The following is an 18,670-nucleotide window of genomic DNA, read 5'->3' as shown; positions in this document are numbered from 1 at the left end:
GATTGAAAAACATTTCCATGCATACTCATCCATAAAGGGGTTAAACTAGTGTACAACTATAGGCACTCAAATTTCTCGGTGGAGCATTCTGTCTAGACTTGACATGCTTGCTTAAATGAACATGGTGTCATGTTTTCACGTTTGAGTTACTCTACATGATTGGACAAGGGGAATCAGCTGTTGAGTAAATGCACCTCATTGGTTCTATAGAGTCAGACGATGTAGGCAGTGGGGGGGGAAACGTTTTTGATCTTTAGTAACCTTGCAGGGTGACGCTACTTCACCAAACAAAATGACAATAATGAATACATCTGTTCAGTCAGTTTAGTAAATCTGTAGTCAGTTTCATACAAAATGCTAAAGCACACATTTGACATGTAGTAAATGTATACTTTCCTTTCCTTAGATAAGAGTATTCAAACTTGGGAAAGGATATTCTATGACTTATCTGAATATTAGTGTTCTGCCAAAGTTCTCATTATTCATTTAGCAATAGTCAAGAACTGAAACACATACTTTAGCCATTTTAGTTCATCTGACTTTTTGTTTAGAGTTTTAACTATTTAAATCAGAACACAAACTAGTCTAGACAAGTTTAAGCAACAAATATATTTATTACAAGTTCATTGAAAATATCTCTGAATTTTACTTCAGAAAATATTTCACATTTGACATATATCAGAACAGAAGAATGGCCTTTTACTCCCCAGAACTTGACAAAACAAATACTGTTTCGGATAGTTGAAAACAACAAGGGAAATATATATGCATGGCTTGTGGTATTGTGGCCAAATTTGGAGTATTTTTGTTCAATAAAGCACTTTAAGATGCTGTAGACATGTAAACTGTCCACATGCTTTCTCAGAACCTTAACTGCACCTCTCATTAACATTTAGTTGAAAATGGGGAAGGTACATATCTAAATAAGGGATAATCTGGCATTCAATGCATTTTCATTGATCTTTCCTAATTCTTTTCACATATTGATGGTACTCTGTTACAGGATCAGGAATGGATGCAAGTCATAAGGCATTGGGTAGTTGCCTCCTGACTTAGTCGGGTGTTTGTTCATCCTTAGACAAGTAAAAGGCTTCTCTTAGTCTACTTTAATGGCCCATCCACAGAATGTGCAAGATCGGTAATAAGTTCCAAAGTGCAAGGATTTTTGTAAATGAACCACAAATACTAATAATGAACACAGACACAGAGAATACATTTCAATTCACAAACAACCTGAATGAACAATCTTGATAAATCTACTGTAAAACAACTCAATGCTTTATGGCATAATATGGTCTTCTCCATGCTGTAACTATATTTTTCACAAGAAAATAACAAATTAGCAGTGAGAGAAAAGCCAAAATTGTCATGAAAAATGACAAAGGCCACACCGAATAACCTGTACAATTTTGCAGAATGAGAAAAGCAAAATTTAGCTACCATGTCTAAATGGTTGATGGCAAGGCTGTACACAAAAGGTCCAACCATTGCCAAATTCTGGAAACATCACCAAAAACCAAGAAATCTATCACATTTCCATGCTATGTTTAAAGGTATGAAATAAATACACCAAATGGCAGTTTACATACTTTGAGACAATAGTTTACTCTTGATACATAGTAAATTTGGCTGATTAAATTCCTTAACAGAAAGATTACTTAATTTTTAAAAACGTTTTTTTTTGTTCCAAGTGTGCTTCAAAATCCAGAGCCTGTATGCTGTGGAAAAAAAGCATTGCAATCGTCGCATTGAATGCCCCATTGTTACATAGAATTGAAGTATTTCCCATTTAAATAGTTCTAAGTAAATTAGTGATGCAAGAGTACATACCATACCTTAGAATTACTGACATTTGAAAAAGTTTTGCCATTTACCCAAATCTAACTGGACCAGTTACAGATTATCCTATGAACATTGGTTTAAAGACTTGTTAAGGAATATACCTTTCAGGTCTCTGTTCTTTCCCAGTTTGTATCTCACCACACCCTTTGTCACTTTCATGATAGTAATTCAGTCATTTTTGCAGTTGACGTACTAAAACGCCCTCTATAGTTACAACCACAAAGAGAACATACTGTATACATTACTGTAAACACTTTGCTGTAAACTGTAACAATGTTGAAGAAAAACAAAGGCAATCGCATTGAAATAGATACCATACAGTATATCCAATTAAATGGAACATGCTTTACATGTTGCTAAATGACTAAATGTTTACATGTTTCAGTGCTGTTCTTTATTAATAATAAACAACCAATGACTGCTGATAACGAAAGTAAATAAGTAACCATTTCTTTCACTGCAGTCCTAAAGACGTGAACATTTGTCCAATCATTGCCTTTACCGCACTTGGGCACTATTGACATTTGAGCTATTTCAGTTCATGAGACCATGATCCAACCAGTAGAGAAAAGCTGTAGCGATGACTACACTAGGCGCTTCGGGAAAAAAAAGATGTCTTTACCTTCCGGGCCCATTCATATGACTGCAGCTAAAAAGAACCAAAAAGTTAAACGGTCCAAGTCCCCTCAGAGGCTAACATTCAACTTTAGAACTATGAAAATGTATAGCTCAAAAAGGAGTGTGCCGTCGTGACTAGCTACATGATAGAAAAGCATCTTAAATTACACTGTATACGTCTCATTGGTTTGATCTCGTTTCTTTTTCGATTTCACAGCAGTTCTCTTAGCCATTCCTATTGCTTCCATCACCCGTGCGCTGGACTCGGGCCGACACCACTTCCTTGGACACCTTCTTGCATTCCTTGGCCAGGCCCAGGAAACACATGAAGTCAATGAAACAAGTGGTAAGGTTTAACTTGCAACCAAACTCACTTGTTGCATAGTCATACGGGAACGTGTGGTGATAGTTATGAAATCCTTCACCTGGAGAGTAGGAGAAAGTTGTTTTATCTGTCCAAAGTAACAGAAAAAGACTAGGAGAAATTGAATTTGCCTTTTTGTTTTTTACATACCTATGGCACTGAAAGTGACAAACTTGTTCTCTCTCGGGTTGATGTTGTGGTCGTAGGGCCTGTTCCCCCACAGGTGAGCAGCACTGTTGACTAGCCAGGTGGCGTTGAGCACCAAGGTGTACCTCAGCAAAGCAGGGATGAAGTACCCCACCCAGAGGGTCTCCCCCCACAGGTACCAAGGCACAAACATTGGGATGAAGAAGCACATGAGTAGCACAGACAGCTTGTAGTACCTACAGGGGGCAATAAAGACAAGTCTCATCAGTATGACTCCACATGGGGAAGTCCAGTCATTTGCATTGTAAAACAGCAACATTCTGTTTTGTCACTTTTTCTTCTTTTTCCCCCAAACAGGATTGAAACAGGTAAACTGACATCTGAAACAGGCATCATCAGTTTAAGGCCAAGGTTAGAAATGGGGTGAAGAAAGCTTAAACAGTTATAGACCAGGAGTACATACTTCCTTTGAAACATTACAACTTTGTCAGCCTTCAGGTCGCTGAGCTCCAACTTGCGCCCTTTTTCAATGACGTCGGGGTGTTTCCGCACCAGGAGCCAACCAATGTGAGAAAAGAAGAAGCCTCGGATGGCATTGTGGGGATCCGCATCTGTCTCCGAATATTTGTGGTGAACTCTGTGGTCTCGAGCCCACTCATAAATATCATTCTGTTGAAACAAAAGACAAAATATCTCAGAACCTCAACGTGTTTCACCACTGTTACTCTTTTCATCTTGTGTTTGACTAAAGGCATCTGAATGTTTGCTTACCTGAAAGGACATTGAGTTAGCAGTGGCGAGGAAGATTCTTAAAGGTAGTGAAGCCTTGTAGGACCTGTGACTCCATAGTCGATGAGCACCTGCAGTTACTCCTAAAGCACTTACTATAAAGCAAAAGAAAGCTGTCGAAGGGAGAAACCAAACATAATTGTTACATTTGTTTCCTTAGCAAGTCCATGTCATGCATCATGCGTGTTACAAATAATTACATAACAAAGAAATAGCTTTAGATAACAAAGGCATACTGCATCTTTAAAGTGCATCATATACAAAAAAGGTTTTGTAGTGGATTATTATCCAATAGCAACTACTGCCAATTCTTTCGACATCTAGCCTAGTTACAACAGCAGGTTCTAGAAAACCAGGGTGGAGACTAGAAAAAGTCCGAGATGGCAACCATATCAGTCACCAGCAGGGGAGGAAAGTAAGTAGGCACAAGGCAGCAGCCTCCAGCATGGCAACAAATGACATACAGCTGTGCCCCTCCATGGTGAAATTAAACTACGCCATAAAAAATAAATGCCATTTTGAACTCCTTTCCTTATCGTACTTTCATGTCATTTTAAATCGTTTAATATGTTATTCTACTTACACCAAACCAAGGTCAAAGGCGATGCTGTTGGAATAAGGAAACCCCCATAGAGAGCACCTATGTGCAACAAAGTCATTAATATGACATTTTTCCAAACGATTGTCTTCGGGGGTTTAGGGCCTTCCTTTTCTTTGTACGTGTCGTCAAAAGTATCGTCCCTCGTTTTCAGATTTTCGGAGGGAGCATCTCCTCGTCTCGCTCCTGGGTTCTCTGACTCAGTCTCAGTCATTTTCGTCGTGAATGTCCAAAGATGATCTGAAAAATGCATGAAGTCATTCAATCTCCATAGCAACTCAGAATGAAGAAAACATTTGCAAATATGCACGCACGGTGATTATTTATGTTGACTGCATTTCACTCTACTTCATTGCATTCGCTGGCCATCTTATTTCCATGGCATGGTATAGCTACATGAAAACGTCGGTTGCTATTAGCTAACTCGCTTAACCCCATTCAACGCAACCCTGCTAGCAAACCCCAACTGGAGGATGCTGACAGCTGGCGCAGTAGGCTACACTATCTATGGCCTACTTTTCTTAATTTAGAATAAATAGCTAATATACTTACCAAAATGCGGACTGAATACCCGCGGAGACGAATGAGACCAAATGTAAATAAACTGTAAACAAAACTAGCCTATGTCGGTCACTATCTTACTTGCAGCGTTCTTGCAAATACAGATCACCATTGACAGGGACACCATTCGCATTTTATGTCTCCAGAAGTAACTGGTTCGAAACGAGCGCATTTGAAGGCATTTTATTGGACGAGATGTTTGATACCACCTTACTCATGACATCTCATTGGCCATCCTCCTATCTGCTGTTTTGTTCGTGACATAATTCATTTAGCAATTTTTGATCGTGCCATACACACTTTCCACGTGTAGGCTAGGCTATTGCATAATTAATATTAAAGAGCTTAAAACATTTTAAGTGTGTGACCGGGAATGAAAATGTTAAGAGTTTCCATTCGTTTAAAAATAGTTCAGTTACGACAAAAATCTTTATTGATGAGCAAAACAGCAGCAGACAATCTCACACCTGTATGATTAATTCCACGAGATACTATTGAATGTCACACTCCAAGCTCCACTAGGCTACTCGGCCGTCGTGGGATTTGCGATGAGAAAAAAAAGAAACATTAAATAAAGTGTGTATGCTATTATATTTCTCCGAAACACAGTAAAGATGCTGGGTTTTAATAGGATTTAGACTAAACAGTAGAGACAAACAGTATAGCTACAGCTCATAGAGAATAAATCATAAGCTGCCACTCTTCTGGAAAGGCTGTACACAACATTTTGGAATGGGTATGAATTTTTGCCCATTCAGCCAAAAGAGCATTAGGAAGGTATGCCAAACGTGCTTGATGTTTTGGGTCATGTGGTCTGTGCAGGTCAATTACGTTTTTCCACACAAAACTCGGTAAAACATAAACAGACCTCGCATTGCATCGGGGCATTATTAAGCCAATTAACAATGGGGGCTTTTATGAGGGTTATTGGGGCTATTGAGTTTAGTTCCCTTAGTTTCAACAGGTAGAAATATTACTGCTAAAGCATAATTCTACTATTCTGATTAAAACTTGGCAACAATTTTGTAAAGGCCCTTAATAATGACCCCTGCACTATTCCGAGGTTCATACAGAAATGTGCTCTCGAGTTTGGCGTGAAAAAACGACTGGCCTGTACAGGTCATTGATCTACACCATCAAACGGAATTGTCATCAAAGCAATTAAACACCATCTGCAAGCCGGGTTCGCTTGACCCGGGGCCTGTTGCACAAAAGTAGAATTAAGACATCCGGGATAAATGACTCAGCTGAGCTCAATGAAGCCAAAACATGTGCGTCCAGGCTTAATTGGTTGCACAAAGACCAAGCCAGGATGAGCAGACACGGATTCATTAAGCCAGGTGAAACCAATCCTGGATAGGTGCGCGCTCACGGCTCACTCAAATAGACCCCGCCACAGATCACAGATTAACTGATTTACCATGGCAACTAGAGCCGCGTACTTTTCCCCGTCGGAAGCACAAATCCTCATGGAGGCATACGAGGAGGTAAAAGATATAATTAAGAAGAAAGGCAACACCGCCACAGTGATAAAGCAAAGAGAAAAAGCGTGGCAAAGTATTGCAGACCGCCTGAATGCGTAAGTAGTGCACAATTACATACTCACCGCTCCGCTGAAACATCACAATTACAATTCAAATATTTAATTCACATCTCCAAAAATGCAGTTGTACTGTAATTATGAAACGGTTAAATTTTTTATTGAAATGCACTGCAGATATGAGTGAAATTGTGTAAAGTAACTCCATCACACTGTATAAAGCTATGATAAATTTTTTGATATTTTTACTGAAAACAAGACAAAAATACCAAGTAATTTTTTGCAGTGTGACTCCATTAAATATGTGTGTGTGTGTGTAGATTAAACATGAACGGGCCAAAACGGACATGGCAGCAGGTCAAAATCAAATACAAGAACATTCTGCAGAATGGTATGGTCCCTGACTAATATTTAACAAAGCACAAGCATATATTGTACCCAGAAGGTGCCTGCTCACACATTGTCTGTACTGTTTTAGCAGTGAAAAAGAATACCCACAGACAAGGCACGGGTGGTGGGTCACCAAAGGCTGACCTTACCCCAGCAGAGGACATGGCCTTGGAGCTAAATAAAGGCAGGCCCGTCTTAGAGGGGATCCCTGGGGGGAAAGAGACGAGCATAGGTTCCTCCCAAGATGCCACCCGCTTCATTCAAGGTATGTCCTTCCATCTCTACATGGGATACAACCACATTCATATTGAATCAATTTGGACTGTCTGACTTTGGTTTACCTATTGCCTTGCAGTGTCTGGCAGCACTGTGTTCCTGTTAGAGCCACCAGCACAAGCACCAGACGATGCTGATCCAGTGAGTACTCCATCAAAGGCATACTGTAGGCCTGGCATGTCTTGTCTACTAGCTTCAATATGAATCCGATTAAATGTGATAGGGTGAAGGCCCCAGTGCAGCAGCAACAGCACATGATGGAGACGATGATGAGGAGGAGACCATCTCTCTGGATTCCAGAAGGCATGAGGTATCATGTTAAGACTGTGAAAGTACTATTTACTCTACAATGGTGAGGAGTCCTCATCAAAATCAAAAAATCTAATTTCTTTTACAGGACCCAGATGCTATACAGTGGGAAAACCAGCCTGGCAACATAGTGCGTATTAATAAAAGGACACCACATCCTGCCAAATTCCAGCTGCGCTAATTGTATTGTGTTCACAGAGCTCACAAGCTATCAGAAAGTTGTATGGCAACCACCTCCGGCGCCAAATAGAACTGGCAGACATAGACATTCAGTACAAGAAGAAAAAGATGGAAAATCTTGCACTGGAGTCCGAAATAAAAAAGAGGACAATTAGGAAACTGGACCTTGAAATAAAAAAACTTGAGAGGGAGGTGAGATATGCCTTCAATGTACACTGTATGCTAACTGTAACACAAATGTATTAATCATTATTTTTCTTTCCTCCCCCAGCTCCAAGAAGATGACACAGCTGAAAATAAAAATTAGGTATATTCTCGTAAAGTCAAGTGAGCCATGACATATGAGCTCTTATTGTGAGCACACAGGACGGTGGCATCTTTCTAAGGTTTTTTTTATTTTCCCAGCAATCAGTACAACCAAGTCATCGTTATAAGGCATCGCCCTCTTTTGCCCACCCCCCCAGCACCAGGTGTGGCCACTAGCCTATATGAAGGCCCAAAATTGTGTGTTCCTTTCTGCTCTGACAATGGCATGCCCATTCGTGCGAGATGTGGTGGATGAAGAAGCACTTGTGCTGAGGAGAGCCTTCAGGCGAGAAAGGGTCTTCAGGGACCGGTTGGACCCACTGGCCTTCCCTGATGACCATCTATATGAAAGATACAGGTTTTCTGCAGATGGCATCAGGTATCTATGCAGACTACTGGGTCCCAGGATTAAGCACCGCACTGCACGGAGCCATGCACTGAGTGTGGAGCAAATGGTTTGTGTGGCCTTGCGCTTTTTTGCTAGTGGAGCCTTCCTGTACTCAGTGGGGGATGCAGAACAGCTGAACAAGGCCACAATTTGCCGCACAATAAGGAGTGTGTGTCTGGCTATCAAAGCATTAGCAGATGTCTTCATCTCCTTCCCTGGCCACAGAAGACTCTGTGACATCAAAGAGGAGTTCTATAGGATTGCAGGTAAGAGGATCTACAAATTACAGGACAACTGTTAACACATAGTAGGATACTCATTACTTTGTGTGACAGGTTTCCCCAATGTCATTGGTGCAGTGGACTGCACACACATAAGGATAAAAGCCCCCTCAGGTGCCCATGAGGCCGATTTTGTGAATAGGAAATCCTTTCACAGCATTAATGTTCAGGTGAACATAACTTTTTGATATTGTCCATTGACGAACACTCTGCATTGCCAGTGATGTGCATTGATTGGTGTAATATTCCTCATCTTATGATTTCAGATGGTCTGCAATGCTGACTGTGTGATCAGCAATGTTGTGGCAAAATGGCCTGGCTCAGTCCATGACTCCAGAATCTTTCGGGCCTCTGAAATCTATCAGTGCCTATCACAAGGTAAGCCACACAACCCCTATTTATAACCATCATGGCTGTGTCAAGAATATCACTGTGTTTATGAGGTAGTAATGATGAGATTTTGTGTTGACAGGTGAATTCTCTGGTGTGTTGCTGGGAGACAGGGGGTATGGCTGCCAGCCTTTTCTCCTGACACCTTTCACAGACCCCCAGGAAGCACAGCAGGCCTACAACCATGCCCATGCCAGGACCAGGGCCAGAGTTGAAATGACCTTTGGCCTCCTGAAGGCACGCTTTCACTGCCTTCACAAATTAAGGGTCAGCCCTGTTAGGGCATGTGATATTACTGTGGCTTGTGCTGTCCTCCACAATGTGGCCTGCCTGAGGAAGGAGAGGGCCCCCAGAGTGCCACCAGCCATGGACTGGGACAATCCGGCAATCTTCCCTGATGACGACAGTGGTCGGCTGCTGAGGGACCAATATGTGTTGAATTATTTTAGTTAGTATGTGTGCTTTCAATTTTGGTTAAATATGTCCTGCGGTGGCAGAGGAATTTGGGTTTTTTTGGGTTCGTTTTTTTACGAATTTGGCCTCTTATGATGTTTGTGCGGTATACTGTGTGTAATACAAGGCTGCAGGGAGGCTACTGCATCCATTCATTTGTCTGTTCAGTTGATGTGTATGGATTTGTCCTGCATTTATTTTAGTGTGCAGACATGCAGGGTGTGTTATATACAGACCTTTGAATGTGTATGTATCATTTTGTATAATATGCTTGGATTCTGTGCTTTCCATCTTGTAGAGTCACTGTGACTTCAGTTTCGAAAGGAGCTGATGGTTTACCTGCTTTGTTTTGTCCTTATTCAATAAAGGAACATAATGTTACACATTGTGTTTTTATATTCATATGGAATGTGTATTTGTTTATATGACAGAGTACTAGGGCCACACTGAAGAAAAAGGATAAAGTCATAAATTTATGAGGCTGGTTCTTTCTGCAGAAAAGCTACATATTGTTTTTACAGTTTTGATACTTATGACAATGTGATACTTAATATTCTGGCACATCAGCATGTCTTTGTTTATGAAACCATACTGAAGTACAATTTCACGAAATGCCCCACATCTGTCATTTTAACAACTGTCCTCCTTTAAAACAACTGGTTACAATATTATGACTTGTGTTTTTTTCCCCTCTGTGGCCCTAATATTCTATCATTTTATATATAGCCTTATAGTCTATGGGAAACTGTAAATTATCTAATGATAGCAACATCATCTAAAAATCATTTTTTATCCAAAATCATTGAAATTAATGATCACAAACGTTTAAATAATGACAGTGGGTCTAGTTATATGTGATAACAATGTATAGTGAGCAGTGAAATAACTATTGGTTTCCATTTGTGGTGACTGCTGACTGACATTAGGGATGAGATTAAATAGATCCTGGAATTTAGCCTGGTCTGGAGCAGGCTAGCTCCACAGAATAAATCTCCATGGTAATTTATACCATAACATATCCTCCTGCCCCCTATCCATCTTTAGTGCAACCGGATTACGGATCAATTGAGCCAGGATCACCAAGATATCCTGGCTTAATCCCTTATCCTAGTTTTGTGCAACAGGCCCCCGATGTTAGTTTCCTCAAGGATCACAATGACTCTTGCTTAGAGACTTGTTGCTCTTGTGGTTAGTGGTAACTGATTTACATTTTTGTTCTCGCTGTGATATATTGTTTTTATTACTGTTGCTTGCTTTTTTCCACAGGTACACTTGCACTTATAGCGGTTCATGTTGTTTAATTGTAACTTGTTTAACTACATGCTCTTATGGTTCTTCCCTTTGGCACTTACTTTTAGTTGTTCACAATGTGTGCTTCATGTTCTGGCTACTCGCGATGTTTTTTGGCTATCTTGTTGTTATGAGCAGTGACCTATGCACTTTGTAAAGCTCTCTCTTGGAAGTCGCTTTGGATAAAAGCGTCTGCTAAATGAATAAATGTAAATGTAAGCCAATTTAACCAACATCAGTGCCCAACCTCACTACTGCTTTTGTGGCTGAATGGAACCAAATCTCGCATTAAATATTTCAACTTGAATAGCCTTCGCAGAAATGTGAAATAAATGTGTCCACAAACTGTTATTGTCCATATAGTGATTACTGTTTTTATATCATATTTTTCACGGAACTCGTAGAGCTATCTACTGAAACGTTCCACACAGGGTTTCACATAATTTTGAATACAAAGATCTCAAATCGCAACCTCTCCTCACGTCATCAAAAAGCGCCCAAAACGTACGTTTGGTTAAAAGACCAGGCCATTCCGTTGGCCGAGCACCCTGTCCCTATTTGTGAAATGAAAGGTAAATTCCTCAGACATTTCTTGCAGAATACAACTGGAATTACATGGCGGATTTTGACATGGGGCTTGTCTTTTTGTCGGGTTTATTTTTCTTAAGGGTTGGTTAGCCACCGAAAATTTAAGGCAACGGGTGGGTACCGTGGACCAGCCCAGGCGTCTCAAACGAAAACCACCATAAATAATGCTTGGTCCTGCTGCAATGGAAGTAAACAGGGATGAGGCAGAACGCTGCATTGACATTGCAATCACTGCGTTAACAAATAACCAACCTGAAAAAGCCCAGCGATTTCTAGAGAAGGGACAGAGACTTTTTCCGACTGAAAAGGCTAACGGTGAGCAGTTAGACATGAATGTGGTATTCACAGCGATTATGCTGTGAGGAATTACTGGTGCACGCGTCGTCTGCTCCAGACCAGCATCCCAGATAGTTGGGTTAGGCCCGTTGTAACATTATAGGTTATACGTTACTTATGGCATTTACATTGTTGTCAACAAGGTAGTTCACAGCCAGTTTAATAGTTACTAATTATGTTACAAATTGCACACACTCAATCATTCTCAGCCACCAAAACCGGGCCCATAACAGCCCTGACAGCCATTATGATAGCCTACTGCCTGGATATTTATGACCCAGTCATACAGTTAATCTAGGTTTTGACTGAAACTGCCTCACTTTCTTTCATTTGTTCTACCGTTGTTTCAGCATTGCTGGAGTTGATTGCAAAGAATGGATTTGCCCCGTGCGAAAGTAACCTCTCAGGAGCCAGTGAAAGCACAGGCACTCGTCACTCAAAGCTTGGGGAAGGTGGGAGGACATCTCAAGAAGAAAAGGCTTCACATACCCCTTCATATACCTCAGACCAAATGGATGCAGTCAAGAGGTGTGTAGAATTCAGTACCAGCTTAATGGGCTGGTACTGAATTACCCTGGGCCCTGGGTTATCCTGAACTCATGCTCTCTCATGCCTCAGCCCCACCTTAACTTCACATATTCACTTAACCCTATCCCTTTGTTTCTGCAGAATAAAACAATGTAATGACTTTTATGAAATTCTTGGAGTTAAAAAAGATGCCTCTGAAGATGATCTGAAGAAGTCATACAGAAAACTTGCATTAAAATTCCACCCAGACAAAAACCAAGCACCTGGTGCAACAGAGGCATTTAAAGGTAATAGCTACTCATGTTTCCACTATTATACCCATTAACATCCTGCCTCCCATACAAAATTGTAATTTTTCTCTACAGCCATTGGAAATGCATATGCTGTTCTGAGTCACTCTGACAAAAGGAGACAGTATGATCAGTGTGGAGAGGAAAGAAAAAACCTGTCGAGACAAGGGCAAACCAATAGGAACTTTGAGGCAGATATTTCACCCGAGGATCTCTTTAATATGTTCTTTGGGGGTGGCTTCCCATCAAGTGAGTCTTACCTGTGAAGTCACAATTTCACTTTTATTGAACATTTCCAAGATTTTGAATGATACTACTTTGAAATTCTCAAGGTAATGCCAATGTATACAGCAACGGAAGAATGCGCTTTCAGAGACCAGAGAGAAGAGAGCGACAGAGAGATGTGAGTTTGCAGTTTTACGTATTCATTGTTGGGCTCGCAAGTTTGGCAACAGGAACTTTGTATAAATGTTACATAGCGAGGGGAGACACTGAGTCACACTGAGATTTACTACTACAGTATGTTGTTAAAGCAGATAAAAGGTTAGGTAAACATATGGAAGAAGTATGTACCATTCTCATTGGCATTTATTGTGTAAAGTAACCAATATTTTCCGCTAGTTAGTTTACAGGTAGTTGCAATCCCTTTCTTGCAGTTGTCTTGATAGTTTTTGTTGGGGTGTGGGTTAATGGGGTTTTGCAGGGAGGCTTTGCACTCTTCATCCAGGTTATGCCTATCCTCATCCTGGTCATTGTGTCAGCCCTCAGTCAGATAATGGTCTCCAGTCCCATCTACAGTCTCAGCTTTCGACCGTGAGTGAAATCCTTACCTTCACACACACATCTAGGAGATGTGGAGCGCTCGATTTAATGCAATTCAGATGTTTCTTCTTTCAGAAGACGTACAACTGACATGCATAATGGTTATAAAGATGTAACATAACAGGTCAAATCAGCCAAGGAACTGCACACTGTTTTAACGTTGGTAGCGTATTTCTCTGGCACCAATGCTATACTGTAGTTTTATACTATGTTTGTGCTATTGTGCTGTAATCAGTATTAGGCTATTACATAATGTGATTATATGTTAGTGTGTATTAGTTAGAATCTTACCAGTGAATTGACTTGTTTGTACAAGTCAGTCTCTGTTACTGTCTTGTTACTGCCAAACTACTGTTATCTCTGAGAGACACAATGTTGTATTCATGTGAACTCCAGTATGAAGTTTCTCTTTCCTTGTCTACAGGTCAGTAGGTCACACACACAAGAGGCTGACTGAGACCCTCAGGGTGCCCTATTACGTGGCCGATCACTTTACCAGGGACAACAAGGGAATTAATTTGAAGAACGTGGAGAGGAATGTGGAAGATGAATATATCTCCAACCTCCGAAACAACTGCTGGAAGGAGAAACAACAGAGTATGTTTACTTTGAGACCCCTCTCAATCTTATCCTGGTCTTATTTCATATTGCAAATATGTAATTATCATCATTTTGTATTATATTTATATTACATAATTTCAAAGAAACTCATAAGTCAAACAATGTGATAGACTCAAATGGAAATTCTTTAGATTCACACGATCAGTATGTTTTGAATAGTTTAGTAATGCTGTTTTGACATGAGTAACACTTGATATGACACAGAAAATCAGAAATAACAGTTTCCCTCTACAGCCATGTATGGTAAATGATGGATCTCTTTCAGAATTTTTCTGATGCCTACCTAAAAAAGTTTATCTGCACAGTTTAATGCAGATAAAAAAATAATATCAGTATGTTTCATTCTTGTTGGCTTGTTTCTTTCAGAAGAGGGCTTGCTCTACAGAGCACGATATTTTGGAGACAACGAGGTGTACCTGAGAGCACAGAAGATGGGCACACCAAGTTGCTCAAGATTATCTGAGATCACGACTTCCATACATGGTTAAAATATGTCCTATTGTAAGCATAGGTAAGCTCCCTAAACAGTTTTTCCTCTGATCTTGTCCTCATTTCTTGTATCCCAAAATGTAATGTGAACAGCAATGTTTCCACAAAAATATTTTACTTTTCACAGAATTTAATAAACAATAGCTTCACTAGCTGTAAATAGAAACGCTTTACCACATTCACAACAATGCAGATGACACATCAAAAATACTATAAACAAATCTCAATTCTTGAGATTGTAGAGAAGAGGATAAGATGCAGAGGAGAGTTGTTGAACGGAAATGACACCCTGATACTGACCAGACACTTTAAATAACTGACCTGAATGGCAAAAGTAACTCCAGGTTCTGAGGAATTGGGCCCTATTTAGAAATTCACTGTTGTTGACTTTTTATTTAAACTGGAGTAGAAACACTATAAAACTGGTAATATGGAGCGTGACCATCATCACAAATTAGCAATTGATAAACTGAGAATGCTTTATATTTATTTATTGGATCATATCAGTGAAGATGCAGACTCATTGAAGCTGAGAACTGTTTGCTGATACAACTTATTGTGTACATTATATTTGTAACTATGCAGGGATTTACTGTATATAAACTCCTGAGGCATATACCTCTTTTGGCTTGCACAGAGATTTTTTGATTTGTCTATTGAAAGTATGTGAACATGCAAGAGAAGAGTATTTATTGTAGGATTCTATTTAATGTTTGTTTTTATTATTCAAAATGAATACAGTTTCATTAAAACACTAGTAAGTAAATCGTTTTTGTCCAAAATGTACACCATGTTTTTACTCTTAAGTGGTCAAATAAACATCGTAAATGCTGTATTGTAGTCATCATTCTGTATACGTGATGAGCAAAGCGAACACAGTTGGCAGTTGCACATAGCTGGATATTGCAGTAGCCAACATTGTACATGGCTCTGTGCACGTTCGCAAATGGTATTGGCTTGTAGGTCACTCCCTTTACCACAAGAGGGTGCTATGCAAGTGTATATTACAAGTACCTGAACGATGCCTTTGTTCTCATTTGCCATCCTTTTCCCTGAAGGGACCACGTCTGCTTGGATAAAAGAAAATACATTCTGGAGGAGAGGCATTTGAGCACAACTGGGTGCTTGTTTAGGGAAATGGGTGGAAAACTTCCACTGAAGTGCTCACTCATCACTGTGTACTGTACAGTAGAGTGGGGGCTGGCCCTCGTTGACTTGTCTGGTGTCTCTGTCATTGGTGTTTGTGTAATTTAGTTATTTTTGGTTTGACATCATCCTACCTTTTATGAATTTATCCACACAAAAACTTCAAAAAGATACTGCTTACAATCACAGGACCTTTTTGTTGGCAGTTCCCACTGTCTGCAGAGATAGGCAGAAAGGCTTTTGAGGTTGCTGCTCCCGCTCCATGAAATTCTTAAATCTGACCTGAAGATGCCGGAGCATGTAGCACTGGCTGTGTTTCAAGATATAGAACATTTTGGAGGAGGGCCTACTTGTCAGTGCTTTTAAAATTGTGAATCCTTTAATTGTGGCTATATTTATTGGCATTGGATCATATGGTTGCTGTGTTTTGCCCTATGTTGTGCTATGTGTTTTAAATTGGTTTTGGCTTGTTGATAGTCTTGGCCAGACACTCCTTTTCCGAGTTAAATAAAAACTAGGTTGTCCATAAGCCAGTAAACCTTTCACAGTCCACCCATAGTAATACCAAAGTGTAAACATCCACAGAAAGGATGGAACATTGAATGTTAATAAAAAATAATTTATTGTCTGCAGTCAACATGAACATACAAAAACAAGTGCATGGTGGATATTTGAATATCAAATAAATAATGATGCACAGATGAATATGCCAGTTTGAAATGGGAGAAAAGTAACATTTCATTTCTGAAGAGCACATAGAAGTACTTAGTAACCTAGGCCTAATTTTTCTTCAATCAAAACTGTAAGAATTGTCCCCGTTCTATTGTGTGCAATGCCACTTGACAAGAATGGCAAAATGACAAACAAAAAACATCACAATGGTCTTACAAATTTACCATAAAGCTAGCTGCCACATCTAATTACAAAAGAAACTGAGGTAAACATATTGAACCCAGTGGTTCGCAATTTGCCAAGCTGCAATAAGACTCCAGAGTCTGGATTGAACCGTTACTTGTGGTTGGCCACCATTTCCCCAAAGTACCTTGTACTCCCATTCCATTTCAGTACAATTAGAGAACAAAACAAATACATGTTAACAACTTTGTTTTTACAGTTAAGAAGAAAACATACAGTTCTGTATGTAGATTTCAATACCAATGCTAATTTGGGAGCTTGGAATGGCATACTGAAAGTTTACTTGAGTAAGAATTATGTCCAGTGCTTGGAAACAAGTCTCTTTGGGTTCCTTAGCACTCTTCTATAAGCAAGTCTTCGGAACTATACAGTTTCTTTTTCATCACTCTAAAGCCAGTGCTTAATCTAATGGCTTGCCTCATTACTGGAATGGAGGCAGACTTGGTACCAAAAAGCCCTTGGATTTTAGGCCACAGTCCCCTAGAGTCAAGCCTCAGAACAAGTGTGAGCTGAAAAGTGGGGACAAGGTAGGGGTCCACTGATATCTGCTCCACACTCTCGCACTCACTCCCCTGCTCCACACACAAGTCAATGAGCGCCCCCCTTAGGCCACAGGGCTCACTAGCTGCCAGGTGGAGGAGCTCTCGGCCGATGTGCTCTAGAAGCTTCTCTGGGATGAGCAGCTTGGAACACCTCAGGGTATGGTCCTTAGCTTCCCGCAGACTTCGGGCAATGAGATCAACAATGTCTTTCAGAAGGGTCTCCTCCATTGGGTCGTAAAACAGGTCCCCGTCAGTTGCAGAGATGTCAGAAGAAACATCAGATCCTAGAAAGAACGAACAGGACAAATGAGTACCCCATCTCCAATAGAATTATGACTGGGAGGATATTCCAAAACAAAAAGCTATCAGAAGAACTACAAAGAATTATGCAGAATTGCAGAAGTTAAAGCTGGTATTCACCTGAGTCTGAGAGGTCGCTCCTGCTTCCACTGACTGAGCTGGAGTCACTGCTGCTGTTGGCTCCTGTATTGAATTCGGTCAATCTCTGTACTAGTTTCCCCCAGGAAAGACGTCTAGGAGAGCTGTCCAGAGGAGACGGGGGTGCGCTGGCACTGTCAGGGACGTTGGTGGTGGCAAAGTGAGTAGACATCATTTCCACCTCCAGTGTTTAATTCTTAGCTGCTAAGGACCATCAAGTTAGAGTCTGTGGAAATAAAGAAAGACATTCGTTAGAGTTTAACTAAACATACTGCGTTTCGAATGTACAGAGACAGTTAAAACCGTTAAAACATTAAGCAATCAATATTAAAATGAATGGGGTTCTGGCTGCAGTCAGACTTTGCTGCCAAGCCAGCTCCTTTGTTAAAGAGGGCATACAGTAAAACTGCATAAAGATGTCATCAGCTTGTTTGCCAGCTGGCAAGCGACACATAGCCTACATATTTTAATCTAAAATAAATCATAAGTAGGCTACTTACAGAAGTAAATGGAGAACTGTTTCCAGCTTGATGAGCTTTAAGAACAATAGTAGTGTTTCCGTGACTAACGTTTAATTCGGATCACTCCACTGTTCCTTCTCAGTGCTTCGCTTTCCAGCTCTTTGTGCTCCTCTGCTGCAACAACAAGTCTTTATGCAGACTGTGGAAGTACACGCCCACGTTTCTACTTTCCAACCAATCAGAATCTAAGGTACGTCATCGATTCTGTGTTTGCCTGGTAACATGCCTGGAGAAAGAAGAGTGACAGTGCGAAAGAAAGAAAAAGAAGGGGGTTTTGGGAACCCCACTGTGATTTTTGTCGAAAATCTACAAGCCCAGACATGTTAACATTCAATAATCCTTAATGTAAATGTTTAGGGCTTTTTTTCCCCGTGTGGAGACATGGAGTATACAAGTGTAAAATGTACTCCAGAGCTGCAGATACACATGACATCATACCTTTCACATTTGAAAAATATTTTCTAGAGTATCCTGCCCACACTGCAACAGAACAACCGAGACTAATGAAGAATGGTTAAAGCACGATTCTCAAAATGTTGACTACATTACTGTTTGGTGTTCCCAAAATGTTGAGGACAATGCTGTTAACATTATTGACGAAAGCATGCCACTCTCTTTTAGATTAAGAATATTGAATTTAAAGATAGGAGTAGGCTATGTATGATTTACTGTCACCGTGATTTCATTTGTAAGAGTCAGTGTAAGTAATTCA

The 18,670-nt window shown here is 40.3% G+C and overlaps 4 protein-coding genes across 7 annotated transcripts; 2 read left to right on the top strand and 2 right to left on the bottom strand.

The window, feature by feature from the left end:
* Positions 1 to 594: 594 nt before the first annotated feature.
* On the bottom strand, positions 595 to 5,052 carry scd (stearoyl-CoA desaturase (delta-9-desaturase)). The gene is made up of 6 exons (XM_067245547.1): positions 4,911 to 5,052; positions 4,344 to 4,598; positions 3,743 to 3,873; positions 3,435 to 3,640; positions 2,975 to 3,207; positions 595 to 2,885 (listed from the first exon to the last, which is right to left on the bottom strand). Exons 2-6 carry the CDS (start codon positions 4,570 to 4,572, stop codon positions 2,686 to 2,688), a joined length of 999 nt encoding a protein of 332 aa, XP_067101648.1. The 5' UTR covers positions 4,573 to 4,598; positions 4,911 to 5,052; the 3' UTR covers positions 595 to 2,685.
* A 1,071-nt stretch (positions 5,053 to 6,123) lies between these two features.
* Positions 6,124 to 9,836, top strand: LOC136950884 (putative nuclease HARBI1). 3 transcript variants are annotated; one of them, XM_067245387.1, is made up of 13 exons: positions 6,124 to 6,498; positions 6,780 to 6,850; positions 6,938 to 7,114; positions 7,205 to 7,266; positions 7,349 to 7,435; positions 7,523 to 7,564; positions 7,633 to 7,806; positions 7,886 to 7,908; positions 8,255 to 8,299; positions 8,405 to 8,574; positions 8,644 to 8,759; positions 8,856 to 8,967; positions 9,062 to 9,836. In XM_067245387.1, exons 1-13 carry the CDS (start codon positions 6,341 to 6,343, stop codon positions 9,430 to 9,432), a joined length of 1,608 nt encoding a protein of 535 aa, XP_067101488.1. In that variant the 5' UTR covers positions 6,124 to 6,340; the 3' UTR covers positions 9,433 to 9,836. The 3 variants fall into 3 exon arrangements, with proteins under 3 accessions (XP_067101488.1, XP_067101487.1, XP_067101486.1); XM_067245386.1 differs by having other exon boundaries at positions 8,255 to 8,574; positions 8,668 to 8,759; XM_067245385.1 differs by having other exon boundaries at positions 8,255 to 8,574.
* A 1,442-nt stretch (positions 9,837 to 11,278) lies between these two features.
* On the top strand, positions 11,279 to 15,525 carry dnajb12b (DnaJ heat shock protein family (Hsp40) member B12b). 2 transcript variants are annotated; one of them, XM_067244813.1, is made up of 9 exons: positions 11,279 to 11,625; positions 11,997 to 12,174; positions 12,316 to 12,461; positions 12,540 to 12,713; positions 12,797 to 12,867; positions 13,168 to 13,277; positions 13,711 to 13,883; positions 14,274 to 14,418; positions 15,455 to 15,525. In XM_067244813.1, exons 1-8 carry the CDS (start codon positions 11,475 to 11,477, stop codon positions 14,393 to 14,395), a joined length of 1,125 nt encoding a protein of 374 aa, XP_067100914.1. In that variant the 5' UTR covers positions 11,279 to 11,474; the 3' UTR covers positions 14,396 to 14,418; positions 15,455 to 15,525. The 2 variants fall into 2 exon arrangements, with proteins under 2 accessions (XP_067100914.1, XP_067100913.1); XM_067244812.1 differs by lacking the exon at positions 15,455 to 15,525 and having other exon boundaries at positions 14,274 to 15,223.
* Positions 15,526 to 16,145: 620 nt separating this feature from the next.
* Positions 16,146 to 18,063, bottom strand: ddit4 (DNA-damage-inducible transcript 4). Its single transcript, XM_067244942.1, has 3 exons — positions 17,938 to 18,063; positions 17,420 to 17,663; positions 16,146 to 17,283 (listed from the first exon to the last, which is right to left on the bottom strand). The coding sequence occupies exons 2-3, from the start codon at positions 17,610 to 17,612 to the stop codon at positions 16,790 to 16,792; spliced, it is 687 nt and encodes a 228-aa protein (XP_067101043.1). The 5' UTR covers positions 17,613 to 17,663; positions 17,938 to 18,063; the 3' UTR covers positions 16,146 to 16,789.
* Between the last annotated feature and the right edge of the window lie 607 nt (positions 18,064 to 18,670).

Source organism: Osmerus mordax, chromosome 10, assembly GCF_038355195.1.
Source record: "Osmerus mordax isolate fOsmMor3 chromosome 10, fOsmMor3.pri, whole genome shotgun sequence".
Classification (NCBI taxonomy): domain Eukaryota; kingdom Metazoa; phylum Chordata; class Actinopteri; order Osmeriformes; family Osmeridae; genus Osmerus; species Osmerus mordax.
The sequence above is the reverse complement of the archived record's forward strand: the minus strand, read 5'-3'. Positions and strand labels throughout refer to the sequence as shown.

Excerpts from the sequence above, each read along its gene's own strand:
- ddit4 (XM_067244942.1), bottom strand. The coding sequence starts at position 17,612 with ATGATGTCTACTCACTTTGCCACCACCAACGTCCCTGACAGTGCCAGC. Across the intron at positions 17,284-17,419 it reads GAGCGACCTCTCAGACTCAG|GATCTGATGTTTCTTCTGAC; the intron begins GTGAATACCAGC and ends CGTTCTTTCTAG.
- scd (XM_067245547.1), bottom strand. The coding sequence starts at position 4,572 with ATGACTGAGACTGAGTCAGAGAACCCAGGAGCGAGACGAGGAGATGCT. Across the intron at positions 3,874-4,343 it reads GCCTTTGACCTTGGTTTGGT|CTTTCTTTTGCTTTATAGTA; the intron begins GTAAGTAGAATA and ends TCCCTTCGACAG. Across the intron at positions 3,641-3,742 it reads CTAACTCAATGTCCTTTCAG|AATGATATTTATGAGTGGGC; the intron begins GTAAGCAAACAT and ends TTGTTTCAACAG.
- dnajb12b (XM_067244813.1), top strand. The coding sequence starts at position 11,475 with ATGCTTGGTCCTGCTGCAATGGAAGTAAACAGGGATGAGGCAGAACGC. Across the intron at positions 12,714-12,796 it reads TGGGGGTGGCTTCCCATCAA|GTAATGCCAATGTATACAGC; the intron begins GTGAGTCTTACC and ends GAAATTCTCAAG. Across the intron at positions 13,278-13,710 it reads TACAGTCTCAGCTTTCGACC|GTCAGTAGGTCACACACACA; the intron begins GTGAGTGAAATC and ends CCTTGTCTACAG.
- LOC136950884 (XM_067245385.1), top strand. The coding sequence starts at position 6,341 with ATGGCAACTAGAGCCGCGTACTTTTCCCCGTCGGAAGCACAAATCCTC. Across the intron at positions 7,807-7,885 it reads TAAAAAAACTTGAGAGGGAG|CTCCAAGAAGATGACACAGC; the intron begins GTGAGATATGCC and ends TTCCTCCCCCAG. Across the intron at positions 8,575-8,643 it reads GGAGTTCTATAGGATTGCAG|GTTTCCCCAATGTCATTGGT; the intron begins GTAAGAGGATCT and ends TTTGTGTGACAG.